The following is a 22,310-nucleotide window of genomic DNA, read 5'->3' as shown; positions in this document are numbered from 1 at the left end:
GTAGCAGACACCAACAGAATCAATAAACTCATTCATAAAGCCAGTGATGTTGTGGGGATGGAACTGGACTGTCTGATGGTGGTGTCTGAAAAGAGGATGCTGTCCAAGTTGCATGCCATCTTGGACAATGTCTCCCAACCACTCCATAATGTACTGGTTAGGCACAGGAGTACATTCAGCCAGAGACTCATTCCACCGAGATGTAACACTGAGCGTCATAGGAAGTCATTCCTGCCTATGGCCATCAAACTTTACAACTCCTCCCTCGGAGTGTCAGACACCCTGAGCCAATAGGCTGGTCCTGGACTTATTTCCACTTGGAATAATTTACTAATTAGATAATTTATTATCTAATTATTTATTATTTTATATTGCTATATTTCTACACTATTCTTGGTTGATGCGACTGTAACAAAACCCCATTTCCTTTTCTGGAAGTGCACGAAACAGACAATCTTACCTGGGCCCTGAACACCACCTGTTTGGTTAAGAAAGCACAGCAACATCTCCACTTTCAGAGGAGATAGAGACAAGTGGGGCGCATCCCCCCTCCCCCCAATTCTAACAAATTTTTACAAGAGCATTGTCTAGAGTGTCCTGACCAGCTGCATCACCATCTGGTACAGGGATTGCAAGGCATCTGACTGCAAGACCCTACAATGGATTGTGAGCACTGCTGAAAGGATCATCGGGGTCTCCCTTCCACCCATCAGAGGTATTTATCCAGAGTGCTGGTAAGCAGGGCCTTTAGCATTGTCAATGATCCCTCCCATCTGTCTAACAATCTCTTTCACCCCCTACCATCAGGCACGAGGTACCCTAGCATTAGGACAAGAACTGTTAGGATGGGAACAGGTTCATTCCTCAGGCCATAAGACTGCTGATCTCCCAGCCACCACCTAGGTTTCATCGTGTCTGAAGTGCTGGTTGCGTTATACTGTTCACTTTATAACTTGTGTTATAAATGCATCTTATTATTTGTCAATTTACTAGTGGTAATATTATTTTATGTGCTGTATGTGTGAGTACATCTTATCCAGTTGTGCACCTTGGTCTGAGTAATGTCTCGTTTGGCAGTATACACCTTTAGAGTCAAATGACACTAGACTGAAGTTGAAGGGAAGGGTTAGATTGATCGTGGTGTTGGTTCAAATGTGGGCCGAAGGTCCCGTACTGTGCTGTGTTCTGTGTTCAGGACATCGAAGCTGATAATGATCAACCTGTCATTGACTCCATTCAAATTTCAAAGCCCTACTTTAGATTGATCCTTTTCTTTTTCTGTTACTAATCTCAGCTTTATAATGTAATGATCACTATTACCTTTTTTATTTTCCCATGTTGACGGAAGGAAGATTATTCCATTATTTCTGCAGTGCTCTAGTGGACTTCGAACTTATTTGTGGCTGACCTCTCACATCTCCCTCTCTTGCTGTTTTTCTTTCAGGGACCTTCACAGACCCTTGGCACCAATACGCTCAACATCCTGTCCTCCTCGGAAAACAGCCGCCCCAGCTCAGCGCCCAACCTCAGCATCGACAAGCGCCTTTCAGCTGAATCCTCGGCATCAGAGGCGGTAAAGTGGGACCGGTCGACCAGCCCTGACAGCAATGACAGCATCTCGGAGGAGCTCAACCACTTCAAGCCCATCATCTGCTCACCCTGCACACCGCCCAAGAAGCTACCCGACGGTAGGCTCCTCAAGCCCAGGATCATTAAATCAACGCCCCGGAACCTGTACAACCATCTGCATAAGGCAGTGACCACCTACGAGGTGAGCCCCAAGATCCTGGAGAAGTGGGGGCAGATCCTCCAGGACCGGCACAAGGGGAAGACTGCTTCCAAGGGTACCCTGACCTCCGAAGAGGAGGAGGATGACGAGCGGTCTGGCCGGCCGGTACCTGAATGTGACATCCCAGAGGTGGAGGCCGCCACCGCCTCACACCCCTGCACCTCTCCTGGGCTCAGCCAGCTGGAATCACGAACCTCGCCCTGGCCCATGGACTTTTCAGACTTTGCAGAGGTACCAGACTCAGTGCTGGAGAATCTGGAGTGGGAATCAGTGGGGGGCAGTACCGGGGCAAGCCCCCTTCAAAACCAGAGTGCAGAACAGAAGGAGAACGGGGCTCTCCGCCAGACCCCTACTTGTCCCGGGCGGAGAGCCTGCAAGGGCGGAGTCACCAACGCCAGTGGCGGCGGGCAGGACCGCCCATCCTCTCGGTCACGCCCACACCACAGCAGGAAGCGTCGCTGCAAGACCAAGCACGCGGCAGCAGAGGCCAGCAAACGGCCGAGGCTGAGCCCGGCAAGGAATGCCGGCAAGGTGGGCATGGCACTGACCAGTGACTCAGACCAGGCCCGGCAGGAGGATGAGGATCGGAAACTGGCTCAGAGACTGCAGCGCCGGTTCGACCTGGAGCGGACCACGGTCAACCGGAGGAAGGGCAGTAAGGACAGTTACCCACTGCGGACAAAGGTCATCTCCAACGCCGACTAACAGGAGCGGTGTCGCTCTCTTCGTGCCCCCAGCTCTTCCCGTCGCTGTTCCGTGTATAGTCATTACAGGAAAATACAGCCTGCACCACACACTCTCCTAACAAGCTGTTGCCTGCGCATTGATTGTGCTCGTCGCCCCAGACAATTGAATTCTGCTGTTGAGTGGGCAGTGCTTGCCGAGGTGCACACTCCGACCAGGAGGAGTGGTGTGAAGGAACAGCACTTCACAAATCGTGTACCAGCCCTGCCTGTACTTTATTTTTATAGAGGGGAACAATTTCACTTTTTAAATATTGTATATTTCTCTCGGGTTCCAACAGGGAGAGGCTGGTTGGTGTGTGAATTCAGTCCCATCCGGTACCTGGTGAGGATTTGACCAAGCCCGTTCCCGTTGGGGTTGGTTAATGGAGAGCTGTGATGTTCTGGCAGATGTTTGGGAAAGGTCATTTCCGGTGTCAGGCACAGGTATAAGATTAGAGAGACTTAAAAAAAGACCTGAGAAGTAACTTTACACAGAGGGTAGTGAGCTGCCGGAGGAAGTGGTCAAGGTCGGTACAGTTGCAGGATTTAAGTGGCACTTGGATAGGTTCATGGAGGGGAGGGTCTTGGAGGGTTATGGGCCAACCACAGACAACTAGCAGGAAGGATTCTGTGGTCAGCATCGACAAGTTGGACTGAGGGGCCTGTTTTCATGGTATGACTATTGACAGGGCTAAAAGGGTGACACAGTAGCCTAATGTTATTACAGCTCCAGTGACACAGGTTCAATTCCTACCGCTGTCTGTAAGGAGTTCTTATGCTCTCTCCTTGACCACATGAGTTTCCTCTGGGTGCTCCAGTTTCCTTCCACATTCCAAAGATGTACGGGGTAGTTGATGAATTGATTACATGGGTGTGAGTGGGTGGCGGCATCTCATTGGAGTGGGAGTGGGAGTACATAGCAAAATAATCTCAATCTGCTCCGGAATTCTACGAGATCCCCTGATGCAGATGGTGCTTCATGTGGCATCTGAGCTCTCCTGTGGGGAAATCTACAGCACTATCCCACACTATCTCTCCCACTCCCACCCAAATATGTTGGTTATCCATCATACCCAACAATGGCAGGAGACCTGTGTGGGAGAGTTTTTAAAGTGGAAAAGCTGTTACACTGGGCAGTTCCACTCTCTTGACCTTGGGATTCCGGGACAGTGATATGAGCAGTCATCACCAGTGGGGTCTTCCTTGGTTGCAGTAGACAACCATGTTTTCGTCTGTGTCTTTTCATGCCCTTCGTTCTCCACAGAGTATTGCAGAACCACCTTCTTGGCCATTGGATCTCACTACAGATCTCATCTGCCCAGTCTGTCAGAGCAGATCTTGCATGCTAGTACAGGCGCCTCCCAATCTCACCAGGGTATGAGGCCGCCTGCTACACTCACCTGGTTTAGCTCACCTGTCGGATGGTGTACCAGGATATGGCCACTGTTGCATGCAAACGGCTACTTGGAGCCAAAGGTGAGACCTGAGTGTCTGGTGGGGATCAAAGGTGAGTGAGCTGCCCCAGAATGGACATGTCAATTCCCTTCCCCAGGCTTATTACCTCCCTGGACACCCCATACACCACCAAAATATACTACTCTCTTTAAGGGTTGAGGAGATCCCAGGCCACTTTGCCTGTCCTCCTCTGAAACTACAAGCATACTAACAGTTAACTAAAAACCCACATGGTGCGATAAATAACAAGAGTGAAATTTGTCCACCCTTTCATCTCTGTCCTTTGAAATCCACAGAAGATTTATAAGCAGTTATTTTTAAGGTTGTTTAAAATGATCCACTTGCCACAGGTTCTTCTGGAATTCCTGACTGGATTTGGCTTGGTATGGTTCATTCATAGGTGCTCTCTAATACTTTTTCAGCTGAGAAACATTTGTACTATTACCAGAAGTTGGTTCAGCAGGATACCTTATTCTGAAGTGATTTTAAGATGAGCTGCTTGGTTAATCCTGTGGGTATAGCAATGCAGTGTGTGTCAGGCTGTGAGCCTGAGGAGATCCTCCATTGTGGGCCATCAACAATATAATCTCTGTGTTTGGACATCACAATTTTAATCATAGATCAGCATGGGGATAGGCCCTTAGGCCCAGCTGACTATCATCATCCATTTATGCTAATCCTGTTTCATTCTCCTCTGTTCCCATCAGCTTCCCCCAGACTGTACCCCTCATATGAGGGCAAATTGAATGTGGGAGGAAACAGGAGCATCCAGTGGGAAACCCACACAATCAGAATCAGATTTAATTTTACTGGCATATATTGTGAAATTTGTTGTTTTGCAGCACTAGTACATTGCAGTATGTAATTTAAATATATAAATTACAAAAAAGAAATATATAAATTGAATTAAATAAGTTGTGCAAAAAGAGCAAAAACATGGATTCATTGTCCATTCAGGGGGAAGAAACTGTTCCTAAAGGTTGAGTGTGTGCCTTCAAACTCCTGTACCTCCTCCTTGATGGTAGCAATGAGAAGAGGGTATATCCTGGGTGATAGGGGTCCTTAATGATGGATGCCGCCTTTTTGACGCATTGCCTTTTGAAGATGACCTTGATGCTGGGGAGGCAAAGTACCTACGATGGAGCTGGCTGAGTTTACAACTTTGCAGCTTTTTCTGATCCTGTGCAGTGTCCCCTCCATACCAGATACAGAGAATATGCAAACTCCACACCGACGATGCCCGAGGTCAGGACTGAACTGGAGTCTCTGGTGCTGAGAGACAGTGGCACTACCTGCTGTACTAAGTGCCATCTTATTTATTGCTTCAGTTTCACCAGTACTCAATTCCAGCTCATGCCTGATGAGCAGGGGACTGTAAGACTCCCTGTTCTCGCCATCTTGACCAGTTCAGAATCTTGACTTATACAGTGGACTGGTTGGAATAATCAAATGACTTTGCAAGGTAGAATACTTGCCTCTCTTCCAGTACCAGTCTTGAAGCCATGTGCCAGGGACCAGCTCGGACAGGATTTCAGAGTAGTGCCCATTTCTCTCTGTTGGGACAGATGTTCCATTGTTCTGCTGGCCAGTGCAAAGTGGACATCTCTTTCATTAATTCCAGCAGCATCGCTGATCGGTCAGCCTGAATGTAGGCTGTTCTGGTGTGGGAGACTGACACAGCAGCTTTAATCGCTAGGTGGCAGGCTCCATCGGTCTTTGATCCTAGAACAAGGGGAAGCACTGAGCTGAGTGCCTCAGGAAGCCAAGAAAGGAGAGGAACCCAGATCCCTCGCACTTACACCCACTGTGCTGACTGGTATAATGGGGTAGTGGGTGTTGATCAGCAGGTGGCTGGGAACATGTATTAGTACATTAATTACTTCAGTGAGATTTCATGGAACTTCCCGTGCAAAAACTACCACTTTCTGTCTCTGTCATGCATTCAACTGCCTCAGGTGTACACGTCTTGTTTATTTTCTTTAGAGTTACAGCATGGAACAGGCCCTTTTGACCCTTTCAGCCACACTGATTTAACCCTAGACTAATCACAGGACAGTTTACATTGAGCAGTTAATCTACTAACCAGTATGTTATGGACTGTGGGAGGAAACCAGAGCACCCGGGGGTAAGCCTGCACACAAAGGGGAAGGAACATACAAACTTGCTTACAGAGGACGCTAGAATTGAACTCTGATGACCCAAGTTGTAATAACATCACATTAACCATTATGCTACAGTGGCACCTCAATACTGATACCCGATGAAGGGAGCTGGCCCAATATGTCAGGTCTTTATTTCTCTCCATAGATACTGCTTGACCTGCTGTGTTTCTCCAGCAATTTATGTGTGTTGCTCTGGATTTCTAGCATCTGCAGAATCTTTTGCTTTCTTGTTTATACCTGGTACTTGTGGGGTCTTCATTTAAATTCTGGCACTTTAAGCTATGTGTTTCCTGTATTGGCTTCTACACTGGATTGGAAATTGCGGAGAAGCGCTAATTTTTTTCTAACATTGGGGAAGACGTTAAGACTTTTTGTCTGAAAGCAGTGTGGGACAAATGAAACCAGAGAATATTTTATTAATTCACTTTATACTAAATCTAGTAAAGCACTTGAATCCTCCAACCCCATTTTAATTCTTTAAAGGAAAAATATTTGCCAAAGATTTAAGTAAAAAAATGTTAAGCAATAGAGTATGTAAGAATTTTCAGGAAAGCAAAACCTCGGGCACAGAACTGACAACTGCACAGATGGAATTTTATGCTAAGATATGTTGCCAAAACTGAGTTAGTTTAAGGTATTGTGTATAAAGAGATACTTTGTTCTGGACTTTCTGATTTACCTGTTGTTATGATAACAAATGAGACCTCTACCCTCACTTCCCATTCTGTGTCTGGGTCAGAGGTTGATGTAGTGATGCCTGGAGGTTAACTGTCAGACAGCGCTACAGTAATACCCAGATGGACAAAGAGTGTGTCCTTGGCAAGTAATTACAACACAAGATCATGGTGGTTCTGTTGTAACAGAACTTTTCCAGTGTATGATAAACTGACATTTTGGTGCACAATTACAAGATGGCCAGAGAGTAGTGCTTGAAACACTACTCTAGTCCACCAGCTAGAATCACAGCAATCCTGGGTCCTGGATGCAGTCCATAAGACACAGAGGTAGAATTAGGCCATTCAGGTACATCGAGTCTGCTCTTCCATTCTATCATGACTGATTTATTATCCCTTTCAACCCCAATCTCCTACCTTCTACCTGTTATCTTTGACACCTGGACTAATCAAGAACCTATCATTCTCCATTTTAAATATACCCAATGATTTGGTGTCCACAGCCGTCTGTAGCAATGAATTACACAGATTCACCACTCTCTTAAGAAATTCCTCCTTATCTCTGTTTAAAGGGATGCCCTTGTATTCTGAGGCTGTGCCCTCTGGTCCTAGACTCCCCACTACAGGAAACATCCTCTCTATCTAGACCTTTCAATATTCGATAGGTTTCAATGAGATCCCCCCCTCATTCTTCTAAACCCCCATTACTGTATAGGTGTTTGACCATAGGCATAGGAGCAGAACCTTTGCACCTCTGGTTTTTGCATTTTCTGCTCATTTAGAAAATCGTCTATTCCTGCTACCAAAGTGTATGACCATACACTTACTTACACTATATTCTATCTGCCACTTTTTCCGTTCTCCAATGCTTCGACTGATTATTTTAACATCACAATTTTATCACCACTATTTGAGTGATATGAATGGCAAAATCTGGACTGGAATTGGCATAGGCACTTTGAAGATGAAGTGGGTAGCGCTCCCTCACCCAGTCAGAAGTTCATAATTTGTCTCAGATTCCAAGCAGTACGTATCTTTGGAATGAGTTATTAAATGTACCAAATGGAATCTGTTTGCAAGTGATTAGGGAGCTCCTGCTGAGAATCCCTTTTAACCCCCAATTTTGATTAATTGAATCTTTATTAGAACTTGCATTGTTTTCTGGAGGTAGCCCCAACTGTTCTATTCTTTGGCAGTTCCCTGTAACATAGAACAGAGTCTGTCCTTCAACATTTAACCTACTCCAAGATCAATCTAACCCTTCCCTCCCACATAAGCCTCCATGTTTCTATCATCCATTGGCCTATCTCAGAGTTTCTTAAAAGTCCCTAATGTATCTTCCTCTACCATCATCCTTAGCAGCATATTCCACACATCCACCACTCTGTAAAAAGAAAACGTACCTTTAACATCCACTCCCCCCCCCCCCCACCACACTTTCCTCCTATCACCTTAAAATGATGCCTTCTTGTATTAGCCATTTCCGCACTAAAAAAAAGTCTCTGGATGTCCACTTGATTGATGCCTCTTATCACCTTGTACACCTCTATTATTCTGCTGTGAAGGACTATTGCATTGCCTACATAAAGTAACTGCACTTTAAAAGTCTTGGAAGTTTTTTAAAATCAAATTCTGAGTTCTGACAAGTGCTTGAGAAAAATGTAAGAAGGTCTGGAGGCAGAGCTACCAGTAGGGGAACTGGGGAATGGGTGGTGGTGCTGTTGTTGTTGGAGTTTAGCAATATGAGTAGTAACATCCCCCATCTGCACTGCCTCAGAATTGCACATTGCTCACGTGTTGTGTTAATATAGTATCAGCATTGTGTCTGTTTCTAAAGTTCCTAATAGTCTGGTACTGGAGTATATCATAGAATCATTTTCGTTTATAATCCTGCTCGAACTTGCACGTCTTCTTCTATGGGTCCATTAAATTTAAACAATCTCCCTCAAAATACAATTGGCAGGTCAGCTTTTTTGAACTACAATCCTAAATTGTGGAATTTAGTACCTAAAACTAAGGGATACAGACTCAATTGACACTTTTAAATGCCAGCTCAAAACCTTTCAACCTTGCTTTTAACTAACATAGATTTGTCTTTTAATTTCATGTTTGCACTTTATCCCATTGTAAAGCACTTTGTACTACATCATATATATGAAAGGTGCTCTATAAGTAAGCAAGTTGTTGTTATTACTAACTAAGATCCGGAGAGTCAGCCCAGCCCTGTTTAGCTGCTGCACAGTGACCGTAAGATATGGGGGCAGAATTAGGCCATTCCATTATGACTGATTTATTTTCCCTCTCAACTCCATTCTCCAGCCTTCTACCCATAACCTTTAATACCTTAGTTAATCAAGAACTCAACCACCTCCACTTTAAATAAGACCATAAGACAAAGAAGCAGAAGTCAGCAATTCAGCCGATCGAGTCTGCTCTGCCATTTTATGATGAGCTGATCCATTCTCCCATTTAGTCCCAGTCCCCCGTTCCGCCTTCTCAGCATAACCTTTGATGCCCTGGCTACTCAGATACCTATCAATCTCTGCCTTAAATACACCCAATGACTTGACCTCCACTGCCACCTGTAGCAACAAATTCCAGATTCACCACCCTCTGGCTAAAAAATGTATTTGCATCTCTGTTCCGAATGGGCGCCCTTCGATACTTAATTCATGCCCTCTCGTACTAGACTCCCTCGCCATGGGAAACAACTTTGCCACATCCACTCTGTCCATGCCTTTCGACATTCAAAATGTTTCTATGAGGTCCCCCCTCATCCTTCTAAACTCCAAGGAGTGCAGTCCAAGAGCAGTCAAACGTTCCTCATATGTTAACTCTCTCATTCCCGGAATCATTCTAGTGAATCTTCTCTGAACCCTCTCCAATGTCAGCACATCCTTTCTTAAATTAGGAGCCCAAAACTGCACACAGTACTCCAAGTGAGGTCTTACCAGTGCCTTATAGAGCCTCAACATCACATCCCTGCTCCTATACTCTATTCCTCTAGAAATGAATGCCAACATTTCATTTGCCTTCTTCACCACTGACTCAACCTGGAGGTTAACCTTAAAGGTATCCTGCACGAGGACTCCCAAGTCCCACTGCATCTCAGAACTTTGAATTCTCTCCCCATTTATATAATAGTCTGCCCATTTATTTCTTTTACCAAAGTGCATGACCATACACTTTCCGACATTGTATTTCATTTGCCACTTCTTTGTCCATTCTCCCAATCTATCCAAGTCTCTCTGCAGACTCTCTGCTTCCTCAGCTCTACTGGCCCCTCCACCTATCTTTGTATCATCAGCAAACTTAGCCACAAAGCCATCAATTCCATAATCCAAAGGCTGAAGTGAGCTAAGTTTATCATTTTGTCCACAAGGTAGCATTCCCAGCAATGCCTTAAAGATTAAATATTCTTAAAGATTAGTTTTATTTGTGATATTTAGATCAAAATTACAGTGAAATATGTTGTTTGTGTTAATAACCAACACAGTCTGAGGATGTGCTTCGGGCAGCCCGCAAGTGTTGTAACACATCCAACGCGAACCTTGGATTAAAAGCATAAGAATCTGATAAACATAACCTCTCTGAAACCAATCCCGAGTTTAGCTTGCTCATTGCAAATTGCCCTAAAACACAGCAGAACTATGAAAAAAGAAATTAGAAAACTGAAGCCAAATTAAGTTTGTCATTAAGCTTTCTTTCCATGAGTTTTCTCCACATCAGCAGTTTGGTTGCTTGTACTCCAGATAGTATGGGACCTCCAGGGAGAATGAAATCAATTTCTCAAGTAACTGGAGTTTAAAGAAATGTGTTTGTCTTCACATATTTATGGATTATAAAAGCAATCAGTTGGTAGCGGAGGGTCTGGGAAGGGCAGATGGTGGGAACCATTAATATAGCCCTTCAGAAATCCATCCTACTAGAGCTGGCACTCAGCGTGTCCTGTTCTGGTCGCTCACTCCTGAGGTCTTTGCACTGCTCATACAGCCTGTTCACATTGGCCGCCAGTCGCCCACGCAGCTCCACGTACTTCAGCTGTAGGTCCCTCAGTAGAGCCACGGCCTCATCGTACTCCTGCCTGGTGACACCCTTACCCCGCAGGACATGAGCTGTGTGGAATGGCAAAGTTTCCCAGTTAGTGGCATAAATAATCCTAGTCTGTGCAGGGATTTACTGGGATAGTGTGAGTGAGAAGACTTCAGTTATAGGGAAAGGTTGAATAGGTTAGGGCTTTATTCCCTGGAGCATACAAAAATGAGGGGAGATTTGATAGAGGTATAGACAGGATAAGTGCAAGCAGACCTTTCCACTGAGGTCGGGTGATATTAGAACTAGAGGTAATGGGTTAAAGGTGAAATGTTTAAAGGGATTCTCTTCATTCAGAGGGTGGTGAGAGTGAACGAGCTATCAGTGAAAGTGGTGGATGTGGGTTTGATTTCAACATTTAAGTGAATTTTGGATAAATACATGGATGGGAGGGTTATGGAGGGCTATGGTCCAGTTGCAGGTCAATGGGACGAGGCAGATTAATAATTTGGCATGAACTAGGTGGGCCAAAGGGCCAATTTCTGTGATGTAGTACTCTATGACAATGTTCTATAAGGCCCTTCGATAAAGGGTGAGTTAGGACTGTTCTTGGGGAAATGCAGGTAAGGAGAAAAGTTAAAAGTGGTTGACCAACATGAGAAGGAACTTATGATATTTGAAGCAAGGGGAAAGGACAAAAAATTCACAAAGCCGAAGGAGAACTGTAAATGAAGAACCCATCCTGCCCCATCTAATTTATTTTTTCACTCTTGTAGATCTTGTTTCCCTTTGGTCCTTGAGCAGTACGACAGGGTAGACAATGAGATGTTTCCACTGCTGGGAGAGTCCCAAATAAAGGAACATGGCTACTCTGTTAGCAGGCAGTGATTTAACATTGAGGACAAAGTTTGGTCAATCTCTGGAATTCTCAACCTAGAGAGTTGTTGAGATTGGATCACTGGTTGAGGTTTCAGATTCAGAATTATGTATGTGTATGTTGAAACATGAAATGTGTTATTTTGTTAACATAGCTTGTCCAGAATGCTCTGCGGAACAACACAAGCAGCAGCAAAACAAACCTCTTTCCCTCCCCGCCCAATACATAGAGGCAGACCTTCGCTCCAGGACAGGTCATCTCTGGGCCTCCAGATGTTAGACCTCCAACCTCCAGTCCCCGGCCCAGACTTGCAGTCTCGACCTTTCAATCTCTGGACTTGAACTTTCAAGTAAGTTATTGAAAGGTTAGGGAATTGAGGGCCTGTGGGAACCGGAAAGCAACAAGATAAAGCCTGGAGTTGATTATAGTGAACGGCTACTCCTGCCCCTATTCTCCTCGGTAAGGCCAGTTTTGCATTCCGAGTTTCTTACAGGATTTGCCATTGATTATCTTGTGTTCCTGTTCCTTCCACCCCCTCACCCCCCCCCCCCACCAACAATTAAAAGGATCTATAAAAGATAAAATTCTGTAGTTTCTGGATGTCTGAAATAATTAATACTCAGGATTTATTTTAATTTAAAGATCCATTCCATTGAGCCCACTCTGTCCAATTACACCCATGTGACCAATAAAGCTACTAACATTCTTTGGAATGTGGGGGGAGATCTACACAGTCATGGGGAAAACATACGAAGTCCTTACAGAGAGCAGTAGGAATTGAACCCGGGTTGCTAGCACCATAATAGTGTTAGGCTAACCAGCCCGCTAACGTGCTGTCCAATGTCAAGCAGTGTGAAGGGAGAAACAGCATTGTCTGTCAGTTGCGTTTCCTCAGACACTCTGCACTCCCTCTCAAGTATCTCAGTAACTTCTAATTCCCACTCTCAGATTGGCCAGCTCAGAGGAGCAGCTGGCAGTACTTAAGGAATGGTTTACAGGCCATGATTGAACCTGGGTGTTAGAAGCCCATATGATAAGGATTAGTTAGAAAGGCATGGAAAACAGGTTTGTGTGTGCCCGCATTTTGGGAACTGGGGTGTCGAATTTAGGTTTTACCAGAGTATATTTAGTTACAGATCCTTCCAGGTGATTGAACACCTAGTGCTCAGTTGAAATGTGTTGTTTAGTGCTAGGAGTACAGTGCCAGATTTAAAAAAGTCACTACAAGCTATAATTAAATAAATAGTGTGAATAGTGGAAAAGTGTGTATGCAACCAGAGGAGATGGCAGAGGTACTTAATGAATACTTTGCTTCAGTATTCATTATGGGAAAGGATCTTGGTGATTGTAGGGATGACTTACAGCGGACTGAAAAGCTTGAGCATATAGGTATTAAGAAAGAGGATGCGCTGGAGCTTTGGAAAGCATCAAGTTGGATAAGTCACCCGGACCGGACGGGATGTATCCCAGGCTACTGTGGGAAGCGAAAGAGGAGATTGCTCAGCCTCTGGCAATGATCTTTGCATCATCAATGAGGACAGGAGAGGTTCCGGAGGATTGGAGGGTTGCGGACATGGTTCCCTTATTCAAGAAAGGGAGTAGGGATAGACCAGTGAGTCTTAATTAAGTGGCTGGTAAGTTGATGGATAAAATCCTGAAAGGCAGGATTTTTGAACATATGGAGAGGCACAATATGATCAGGAATAGTCAGCATGGCTTTGTTACGGGCAGGTCATGCCTTGCGAGCCTGATTGATTTTTTTGAGGATGTGACTAAACTCATTGATGAAGGTAAGGCAGTAGATGTAGTGTATATGGATTTCAGCAAGGCATTTGATAAGGTACCCCATGCAAGGCTTACTGAGAAAGTAAGAGGCATAGGATCCAAGGGGACATTGCTTTGTGGATCCAGAACTGGCTTACTCACAGAAGGTAAAGAGTGCTTGTAGACAGGTCATATTCTGCATGGAGGCCGGTGACCAGTGGTGTGCCTCAGCAATCTGTTCTGGGAGCCCTAATCTTTGTGATTTTGATAAATGACCTGGATGAGGAAGTAGAGGGATGGGTTAGTAAATTTACCGATGACACAAAGGTTGGGGGTGTTGTGGATAGTGTGAAGGGCTGTCAGAGGTTAAAGCAAGACAATGATAGGATGCAAAACTGGGCTGAGAAGTGGCAGATGGAGTTCAATCTAGATAAGTGTGAGGTGGTTCATTTTGGTAGGTCAAATATGATGGCAGATTATAACATTAATGGCAAGACTCTTGGTGGTGTGGAGGATCAGAGGGATCTTGGGGTCCAAGTTCATAGGACACTCAAAGCTGCTACACAGGTTGACTCTGGTTAAGAAGGCATACGGTGCATTGGCCTTCATCAATCATGGGATTGAATTTAGGAGCTGAGAGGTAGTGTTGCAGCTATATAGGACCCTGGTCAGACCCCACTTGGAATACTGTGCTCAATTCTCGTCGCCTCACTACAGGAAGGATGTGGAAACCATAGAAAGTGTGCAGAGGAGATTTACAAGAATGTTGCCTGGATTGGGGAGCATGCCTTATGAGAATAGGTTGAGTGAACTCAGCCTTTTCTCCTTGGAGCGACAGAAGATGAGAGGTGACCTGATAGAGGTGTGCAAGATAATGAGAGGCATTGATTGTGTGGACAGTCAGAGGCTTTTTCCCAGGGATGAAATGGCTAGCACAAGAGGGCACAGTTTTAAGGTGCTTGGAAGTAGGTTCAGAAGAGATGTCAGGGATAAGTTTTTTTACACAGAGAATGGTGAATGTGTGGAATGGGCTGCCGGCGACGGTGGTGGAGGCGTAAACAACAGGGTCTTTCAAGAGTCTCCTGGATGAATACATGGAGCTTAGAAAAATAGAGGGCTATGGGTAAGCCTAGGTAGTTCTAAGGTAAGGACATGTTCGGCACAGCTTTGTGGGCCAAGGAGCTGGTATTGTGCTGTAGGTTTTCTATGTTTTCTAAAAGAGGAATAGTGAAGCAGGGTTCATGGACCATTCAGATATCTGATTGTGGAGGGAAAGGAGCTGCTCCTAAAACATAGTGTGTCTTCAGGCTCCTGTACATCTCCTTGATGTTAACAATGAGAAGAGGGCATGTCCTGGGGTGGTGAGTGTCCTTAGAGATGGACAACAGTCTTGTAGTAGCAGGATAGAAGCAGTCCTTGAGCTTGGTACCAGAGCAGTCTTTCCAAGACTGTCATCGTTGAAGTGAATGGGGTTCTGCTACAGGATCTTTGGCCTGTACCACCCTAACACTTTAAATCTGGATCTTGATCAGTTTTGTGATTTGTATTTTGCAAGAACCCATTTGGTTATTGGGGCTAAACACTGCTTTCTAAGTGAAAGATATTTACCCCTACAGACTGGGTAAATGTGAGAAGAATCATGCACATACAAAATGGAAAAGTTTCACTGAATTCAGAGGATAAGGATGGAACTGAGTAAAGATCACCATAGGAAGCCTGGCAAGCAATGGATGCTGTAAACTCAGAATCAGAATCAGGTTTAATATCACTGGTATACACTGTGAAATTTGTGGTTTAGCAGTAGCAGTACTTTGCAAAACATCATAATAGGACTCAGGAAAGGACGGATGGTAAAAAGTAAAGATAGCGTGCAGTCAGATTGTCAGGACGGGCAGGCAGCTGATGGGACTTAATTGCAGCCAACAGCTGAGTATCAAATCATTAGGGGTGCAGAATCAGAAAGGATAGCAAATACGGTACTCAAGGTGTTGTATCTAAATGCGCATAGTATAAGAAATAAGGTGGATGATCTTGTTGCAATTTTACAGATTGCCAGGTATGGTGTTGTAGCCATCACTGAATCGTGGCTGTAGAATGGTTGTAGTTCTGAGCTGAATGTCCAAGGTTATTACAAGACGTTATATCGGAGGGTTAGGAAGGTAGGCAGAGGGGGTAGCATGGCTCTACTAGTTAAAGAATGGCATCAAATCAGTAGAAAGATGTGACATAGGATCAGAAGATGTTAAATCCTTGTGGGTTGAGCTGAGAAACTGCAAAGGTAAAAGAACATTGATAGCAGTTATATACAGGCCGCCCAACAGTGGCTGGTAGGTGGACCGCAGGTTATAATAGGAAATAGAAAAGGCGAGTCAAAAGGGCAATGTTATGACAGTCATGGGAGATTTTAACATGCAGGTCAATTGGGAAAATCAGGTTGGTAATGGATCTCAAGAGAGTGAGTTTGTTGAATGCCTCAGAGCAGTTTGTTGTTGAGCCTAGTAGGGGATCAGCTATACTGGATTGGGTGTTATGTAATGAACCAAAGGTGATTGTTCAACTTGAAATTTGATAGAACATAGAATAGTACAGCACATTACAGGCCCTTCGGCCCACAATGTTGTGCTGACCCTCAAACCCTGCCTCCCATATAACCCCCCACCTTAAATTCCTCCATATACCTGTCTAGTAGTCTTTTAAACTTCACTAGTGTATCTGCCTCCACCACTGACTCAGGCAGTGCATTCCACGCACCAACCACTCTCTGAGTGAAAACACCTTCCTCTAATATCCCCCTTGAACTTCCCTCCCCTTACCTTAAAGCCATGTCCTCTTGTACTGAGCAGTGGTGCCCTGGGGAAGAGGCGCTGGCTGTTCACTCTGTCTATTCCTCTTAATATCTTGTACACCTCTATCATGTCTCCTCTCATCCTCCTTCTCTCCAAAGAGTAAAGCCCTAGCTCCCTTAATCTCTGATCATAATCCATACTCTCTAAACCAGGCAGCATCCTGGTAAATCTCCTCTGTACCCTTTCCAATAGGAAAGGGAGAAAGTAATAGGATAGGGAGAAAGTAAAGTCTGACATAGCAGTATTTCAGTGGAGTAAGGGAAATTACAGAGGTATGAGAGAGGAGTTGGCCAAAGTAAATTGGAAGGAGCTGCTGGCAGGGATGTCAGCAGAGCAGCAATGGCATGTGTTTCTGGGAAAAATGAGGAAGGTGCAGGACGTGTGTATTCCAGAAATGAAGAAATACTCAAATGGTAAAATAGTACAACTGGCTGACAAGGGAAGTCAAAGCTATTGTAAAAGAAAAAGAAAGGGCATACAACAAAGCAAAAATTAGTGGGAAGATAGAGGATTGGGAAGCTTTGAAAAACCTACACAGAGCAACTAAAAAAATCATTAGAAGGGAAAAGATGAAATGAAAGCAAGCTAGCAAATAATACCAAAGTGGATAGTAAAAGTTTTTTCAAGTATGTTTATAATAAAAGAGAAATGAGAGTGGATATAGATGACTGCTGGAAATGAGGCAGGAGAAATAATAACAGGACAAGGAGATGGCTGATGAACTAAATGAGAATTTTGCATCAGTCTTCACTGTGGAAGATACTAGCAGTACGCCTGATGTTGTATGTGCGTGAAGGAAGAGAAGTGGGTGTAGTTACTGTTATAAGAGAGAAGGTGCTCCAAAAGCTGGAAGACCTAAAGGTACGTAAGTCACCTGGACCAGATGAACTGCACCCTAGGGTTCTGAAAGAGGTAGCATTAGAGATTGTGGTGGCATTAAAGATGATCTTTCAAAAATCATTCGAGTCTGGAATGATGCCAGAAGACTGGAAAATTGCAAATGTCACTCCATTCTTTAAGAAAGGAGGAAGGCAGCAGAAAGGAAATTATAGACCAGTTAGCCTGACCTCAGTGGTTGGGAAGATGTTAGAGTCAATTGTTAAGGATGAAGTGATGGAGTACTTGGTGACACAGGACAAGATAGTATAAAGTCAGCATAGTTTCCTTCAGGGAACATCCTGCCTGACGAACCTGTTGGAATACTTTGAGGAGATTACAAGTAGGATAGATAAAGGGGATGCAGTGGATGTTGTATATGTGGACCTTCAGAAGGTCTTTGACAAGGTGCCACACATGAGGCTGCTTACCAAGTTAAGAGCCCATGGTATTACAGGAAGGTTACTAACATGGTTAGAACATTGGCTGATTGGTAGGGGGCAGCGAGTGGGACTAAAAGAATCCTGTTCTGGTTGGCTGCCAGTGACTAGTGGTGTTCTGCAGGGGTCAGTTTTGGGACCACTTCTTTTCATGCTGTAATGATTTAGATGGTGGAATAGATGGCATTGTTTGCAGATGCTACGAAAATTGGCAGGGGGGTGGCAGATAGTGTTGAGGAAATGGGTAGGATGCAGAACGACCGATAGATTAGGAGAATGAGCAAGAAAGTGACAAATGAAATACAATGTTGGAAAATGCATGGTCATGCACTTTGGTAGTAGAAATAAATGTGTGGACTATTTTCTAAACAGGGAGAAAATCCAGAGAACTGAGGTGCAGAGGAATTTGGGAGACCTTGTGCATAACACCCTGAAGGTTAACTTGCAGGTCGAGTCAGTGGTGAGGAAGACAAATGCCATATTAGCATTCATTTCAAGAGGTCTAGAATACAAGAGCAGGGATGTGATGCTGAGGCTTTATAAGGCACTGGTGAGGTCTCACCTTGAGTATTGTGAAAAGTTTTGGGCCCTTCATCTTAGAAAACGTGCTGGCTTTGGAGAGGGTCCAGAGGAGGTCCACCAGGATGATTCCAGAATTGAAAGGGTTATCATATGAGGAATGTTTGATGGCTCTGGGCCTGTACTCGCTGGAATTCAGAAGAATGGGATCTCATTGAAATCTTTCGAATGTTGAAAGGCCTAGACAGAGTAGACGTGGAAAAGATGTTTCTCATGGTGGAAGAGTCAAGGACAAGAGGGCACAGCCTCAGGATAGACGGGCGCCCTTTCAAAACAGATGCGGAGAAATTTCTTTAGCCAAAGGTTGGTGAATTTGTGGAATTTGTTGCCACATTCAGCTGTGGAGGTCAGGTCGTATTTAAAGCAGAGACTGACAGGTTCTTGATTGGACATTGCATCAAAGGTTATGGGGAGAAGGCCAGGAACTGGGGTTAAAGAGGACATTTTTTTTAAAAAGGATCAGCCATGATTGAATGGAGGAGCTGACTCGATGGGCCAGGTGGCCTAATTCTGCTCCTATGTCTTATAGACTTATAATAAAATCTATAAATTACAATTACAAATATATGCTGCAAAAAATCAAATTAGATAAATGTGCAAAAAATAGTGAGGTAGTGTACATGGGTTCATTCTCCATTCAGACGTCTCATGGCGGAGGGGAAAAGCTGTATCTGAAATGTTGAGTGTGTGTCTTCAGGCTCCTGTGCCTCCTCCCTGATGGTAGTAATGATAAGAGGACATGTTTTGGGAAGTGGAGAGTTCTTAATGATGGATGCTGGCTTTCTGAGGCATCAGCTTTTGGAAATGTCCTCAGTGCTGGGGTGGCTAGTGCCCATAATGGAGCTGGTTGAGTTTACAACTTTCTGCAGCTTTGTCCGATCCTATGCAGTGGTCCCTCCATTACAGACAGTGATGTATCCAGTTAAAATTTCTGTAGAAATTTGCGAGCATCTTTGGTGACATACCAAATCTCTTCAAACTTCTAATGATATAAGATAAAATGATGTTCATTGAAAGCAAAGTTAAATAAGTAAGTTTCTGAGCTGGCGTTTAAAAGTGTCAGTTGAGTCTGCATCCATTATAGTTTTAGTTATCGAGTTCCACTGTTTAGGAGTGTAGTTTAAAAAAAAGCTGACATGACAATTTTGAGGAAAATTGTTTAAATATAAGAGATTGACAAAAGAAGATCTGAGATCTTGAGCGGGATTATAAAACAAAAGCAAAATATGAAATATTTCCTGAGATCTGTGAAAATTCGGGGAGTAAACGACTTGGGATTTGCCCTTCAACTGGAGTCACTCATGAGGCAGTTTCATTCTGCAGTGGTCTATAATGGGATGAAGGGACCAAAGGCCATCCAGGACATACCCTCTTATTTCTACCACCAGGGAGGAGGTCCAGGTGTCTGAAGACACAACTAAATGATTCAGGAACAGCTTAGAGTCATAGAACACTACAGCACAGAAACCATTAATATGCCTAGTCCCATTGATCTGCACCCAGACCACAGCCATCCATATCCCTACCATCCGTGTACCTATCTAAATTTTCATTACCACCCTACGTCTACCACTTTTGCTGGCAGCTTGTTCCATACTCACACCACCCTGAGTAAAGGAAGTTTCTCCTCATATTCCCCTTAAACATTTCACCTTTCACCCTTAACCCATGACCTTTAGTTCTAGTCTCACCCAACCTCAGCTGAAAAAGCCTGCTTGCATTTACCCTATTTATACCCCTCGTAATTTTGTGTACCTCTATCAAATCTCCCCTTAATCTTCTACTTTCTAGGGAATAAAGTCTTAACCAATTCAACTTTTCCCTGTAACTCAGGCTCACCAGTCCCATAAACATCCTTGTAAATTTTCTCTGCACTGTTTCAATCTTATTTACATTTTTCTTGTTGGTAGGCACACAATACTCCAAAATTAAGCCTCACCAACATCCCATACAATTTCAACATAAATCAATATATTGAGTATAGGAGTTGGGATGTTATGAGAGCCAATGTACCAAAAGCTTCCTTTACAAGCCCTATCTACCTGTGATACTACTTTCAAGGAATTATGGACCTGTATTGGCGGATCTCTGTGTTCTACCACAATCCTCAGTGTCCTACCGTTCACTGTGTGACACCTACCCTGGCTTGCCCTCTCAAAAGTGCTACACCTCGCACTTGTCTGCATTAAATTCCATTTTTCAGCCCATTTTTCCAGCTGGTTCAGATCCCACTGCAAGCTCTGATAGTCTTCCTTGCTGTCCCCCAATCTTGCTGATCCAGTTAACCACATTATTAACCAGATGGTTGATACAGATGACAAATAACAACAGACCCTCTGCCATCTGATTACTGAACAGTCCATGAACCCAACATCATTATTCCCTTTTACACTACTCATTTTCGTAACGTTTAGTAATTTTTAAGTCTTGTCCTGTACTGTCATCTTAAAACATACGTCAGTGATACTAAGCCTGATTCTGATTCTGTTGAATGGTTCCCTAGGATGACAAGGATCGATGGAAACAACATTGAGTGAGTTACCTAATGGAACGACCATCATGGCTCTCTGCTCCTTCATCCTCTTTAGGATTTCCTCCATTTTATCGGCTTTGCTTTTGTGGGACGTAGATTCTGGAAGCTTCTGGACCTGCACAAAAGAAAACAATAAATATCTTGCATAATTACTACCGTTCTATGGAGTATTGTGTTCAGTTCTAGGAAGCAGAAGAGATTTACTAGGATGCAGCCTGGATTGGAGAGCATTTATTATGGGGATACATTGAGTGAGTTGGGGGCTTTTCTCTGTGAAGTGAAGGAGGATGAGAAGGTGACTTGATAAATGTGTATAAGATAATGAGGCATAGAGTGAACAGCAGGAGACTTTTTCCCAGGGTGGAAGTAACTAATATAAGAGGCATAAACTTAAAGTGCATGGAAGAAAATATAGCGGGGGATGTCAGAGGTAAATTCTTTACATAGAGAGTGGTGGGTGCAAGGAACGCACTGGCATTGGTGGTTGTAGGCAGATAGATTAGGGGGACATTTAAGAATCTCTTCGATAGGCACAGGGATGAATGAAATATAGAGGGTTATGTGGGAGAGGAGGGTTAGGTTACTCTTATAATAGTTTAAAGGGCCAGCACAACATCATGGTCTGTACTGTGCTGTGTTGTTCCATGTCTCTTTTTCTTAATTATTTAGAGATACAGTGCAGAACCGAACAGGCCTTTCTGGTCCAATGAGTAGCAACCCCCAACACTCCCCCAATTTAACCTTAGCCTAATCACAGGACAATTTCCTTACAAAATGGTATGTTTTTGGACGGTGTGAGGAAACTGGAGCATCCCACTTGGTCACAGGGAAAAGGTACAAACTTTTTACAGTTAAATCTCTGCCCTCTAGTTTTGGACTCCCCAAAAGACCATGACTATCCATATTCTAATATAAATAATAAAAATTTTCAAACTGCAAACCAGAGATGCCGATTCGCTGGCTTCATCTCATTCTTCTAAACCCCAGGATTTACAGACTGACATCACTTCAGTTCAATCCCTGCCTCTGAGATGTTTCACCAAGACTTGGCTTTCTCTCCCATGTAGGCAACAACAATCTCTGATGATTCACTGAACATAAACAGTTTTCAGGGCCAAATGTGTATCCTTCAGCATTTATTTATTCACTGAAGTGCGTTATCTGGTCATTATTTCATTATTGTTTGTCTGATCCCGATCTGTTTCATGGAATGTAGAACAGTATATTAATGTACTGAGCCCACAATGTTGTGCCAACCTTTTAATCTTGGATTGTACATAGCAGGAATGAGATTTGAAAAGAGATAGTGGGGTCATTTGACGCGCTCTCTCTGTCTCCCCCTCTCTCCCTTCCCCTCTCTCTCTCTCTCTCTCTCTCTCTCTCCCCTCTCCCTTCCCCCCTCTCCCTCTTCCCTCTCACATAGCTTTCTATTTTTATATCGTCCATGTACCTACCTAAGAGTCTTTTAAATGTATCTGCCTCAATCGTCCTTAGCAGAGCGCTCCATGCATCCAAAACTCTCTATAAAAAACCTACCTCTGATATCCCCCATACTTAC

The 22,310-nt window shown here is 44.0% G+C and overlaps 1 protein-coding gene across 3 annotated transcripts in view; it reads left to right on the top strand.

The window, feature by feature from the left end:
- Positions 1–20,904, top strand: part of rnf169 (ring finger protein 169) — a 63,772-nt gene extending 42,868 nt beyond the window's left edge. Inside the window, exons 6-7 of one of the 3 annotated variants that reach the window (XR_012098786.1) lie at positions 1,445–2,743; positions 20,723–20,904. Coding sequence is in view for 1 of the 3 variants with exons in the window: in XM_073044372.1 (XP_072900473.1) it covers positions 1,445–2,473; positions 20,723–20,752 (1,059 nt within the window). In the remaining 2 variants the exon portion in view is untranslated. Of the gene's footprint in view, positions 1–1,444; positions 2,858–20,722 lie in introns of all 3 variants that reach the window. The other 2 variants (XR_012098785.1, XM_073044372.1) reach the window with 2 other exon arrangements.
- The last annotated feature ends 1,406 nt before the right edge of the window (positions 20,905–22,310 follow it).

The sequence above is a fragment of the Hemitrygon akajei genome, chromosome 4 (genome assembly GCF_048418815.1).
Source record: "Hemitrygon akajei chromosome 4, sHemAka1.3, whole genome shotgun sequence".
In the NCBI taxonomy this organism is placed as follows: Eukaryota; Metazoa; Chordata; class Chondrichthyes; order Myliobatiformes; family Dasyatidae; genus Hemitrygon; species Hemitrygon akajei.
Note: the sequence above shows the minus strand (reverse complement) of the source record. Positions and strands in the feature narration are given on the sequence as shown.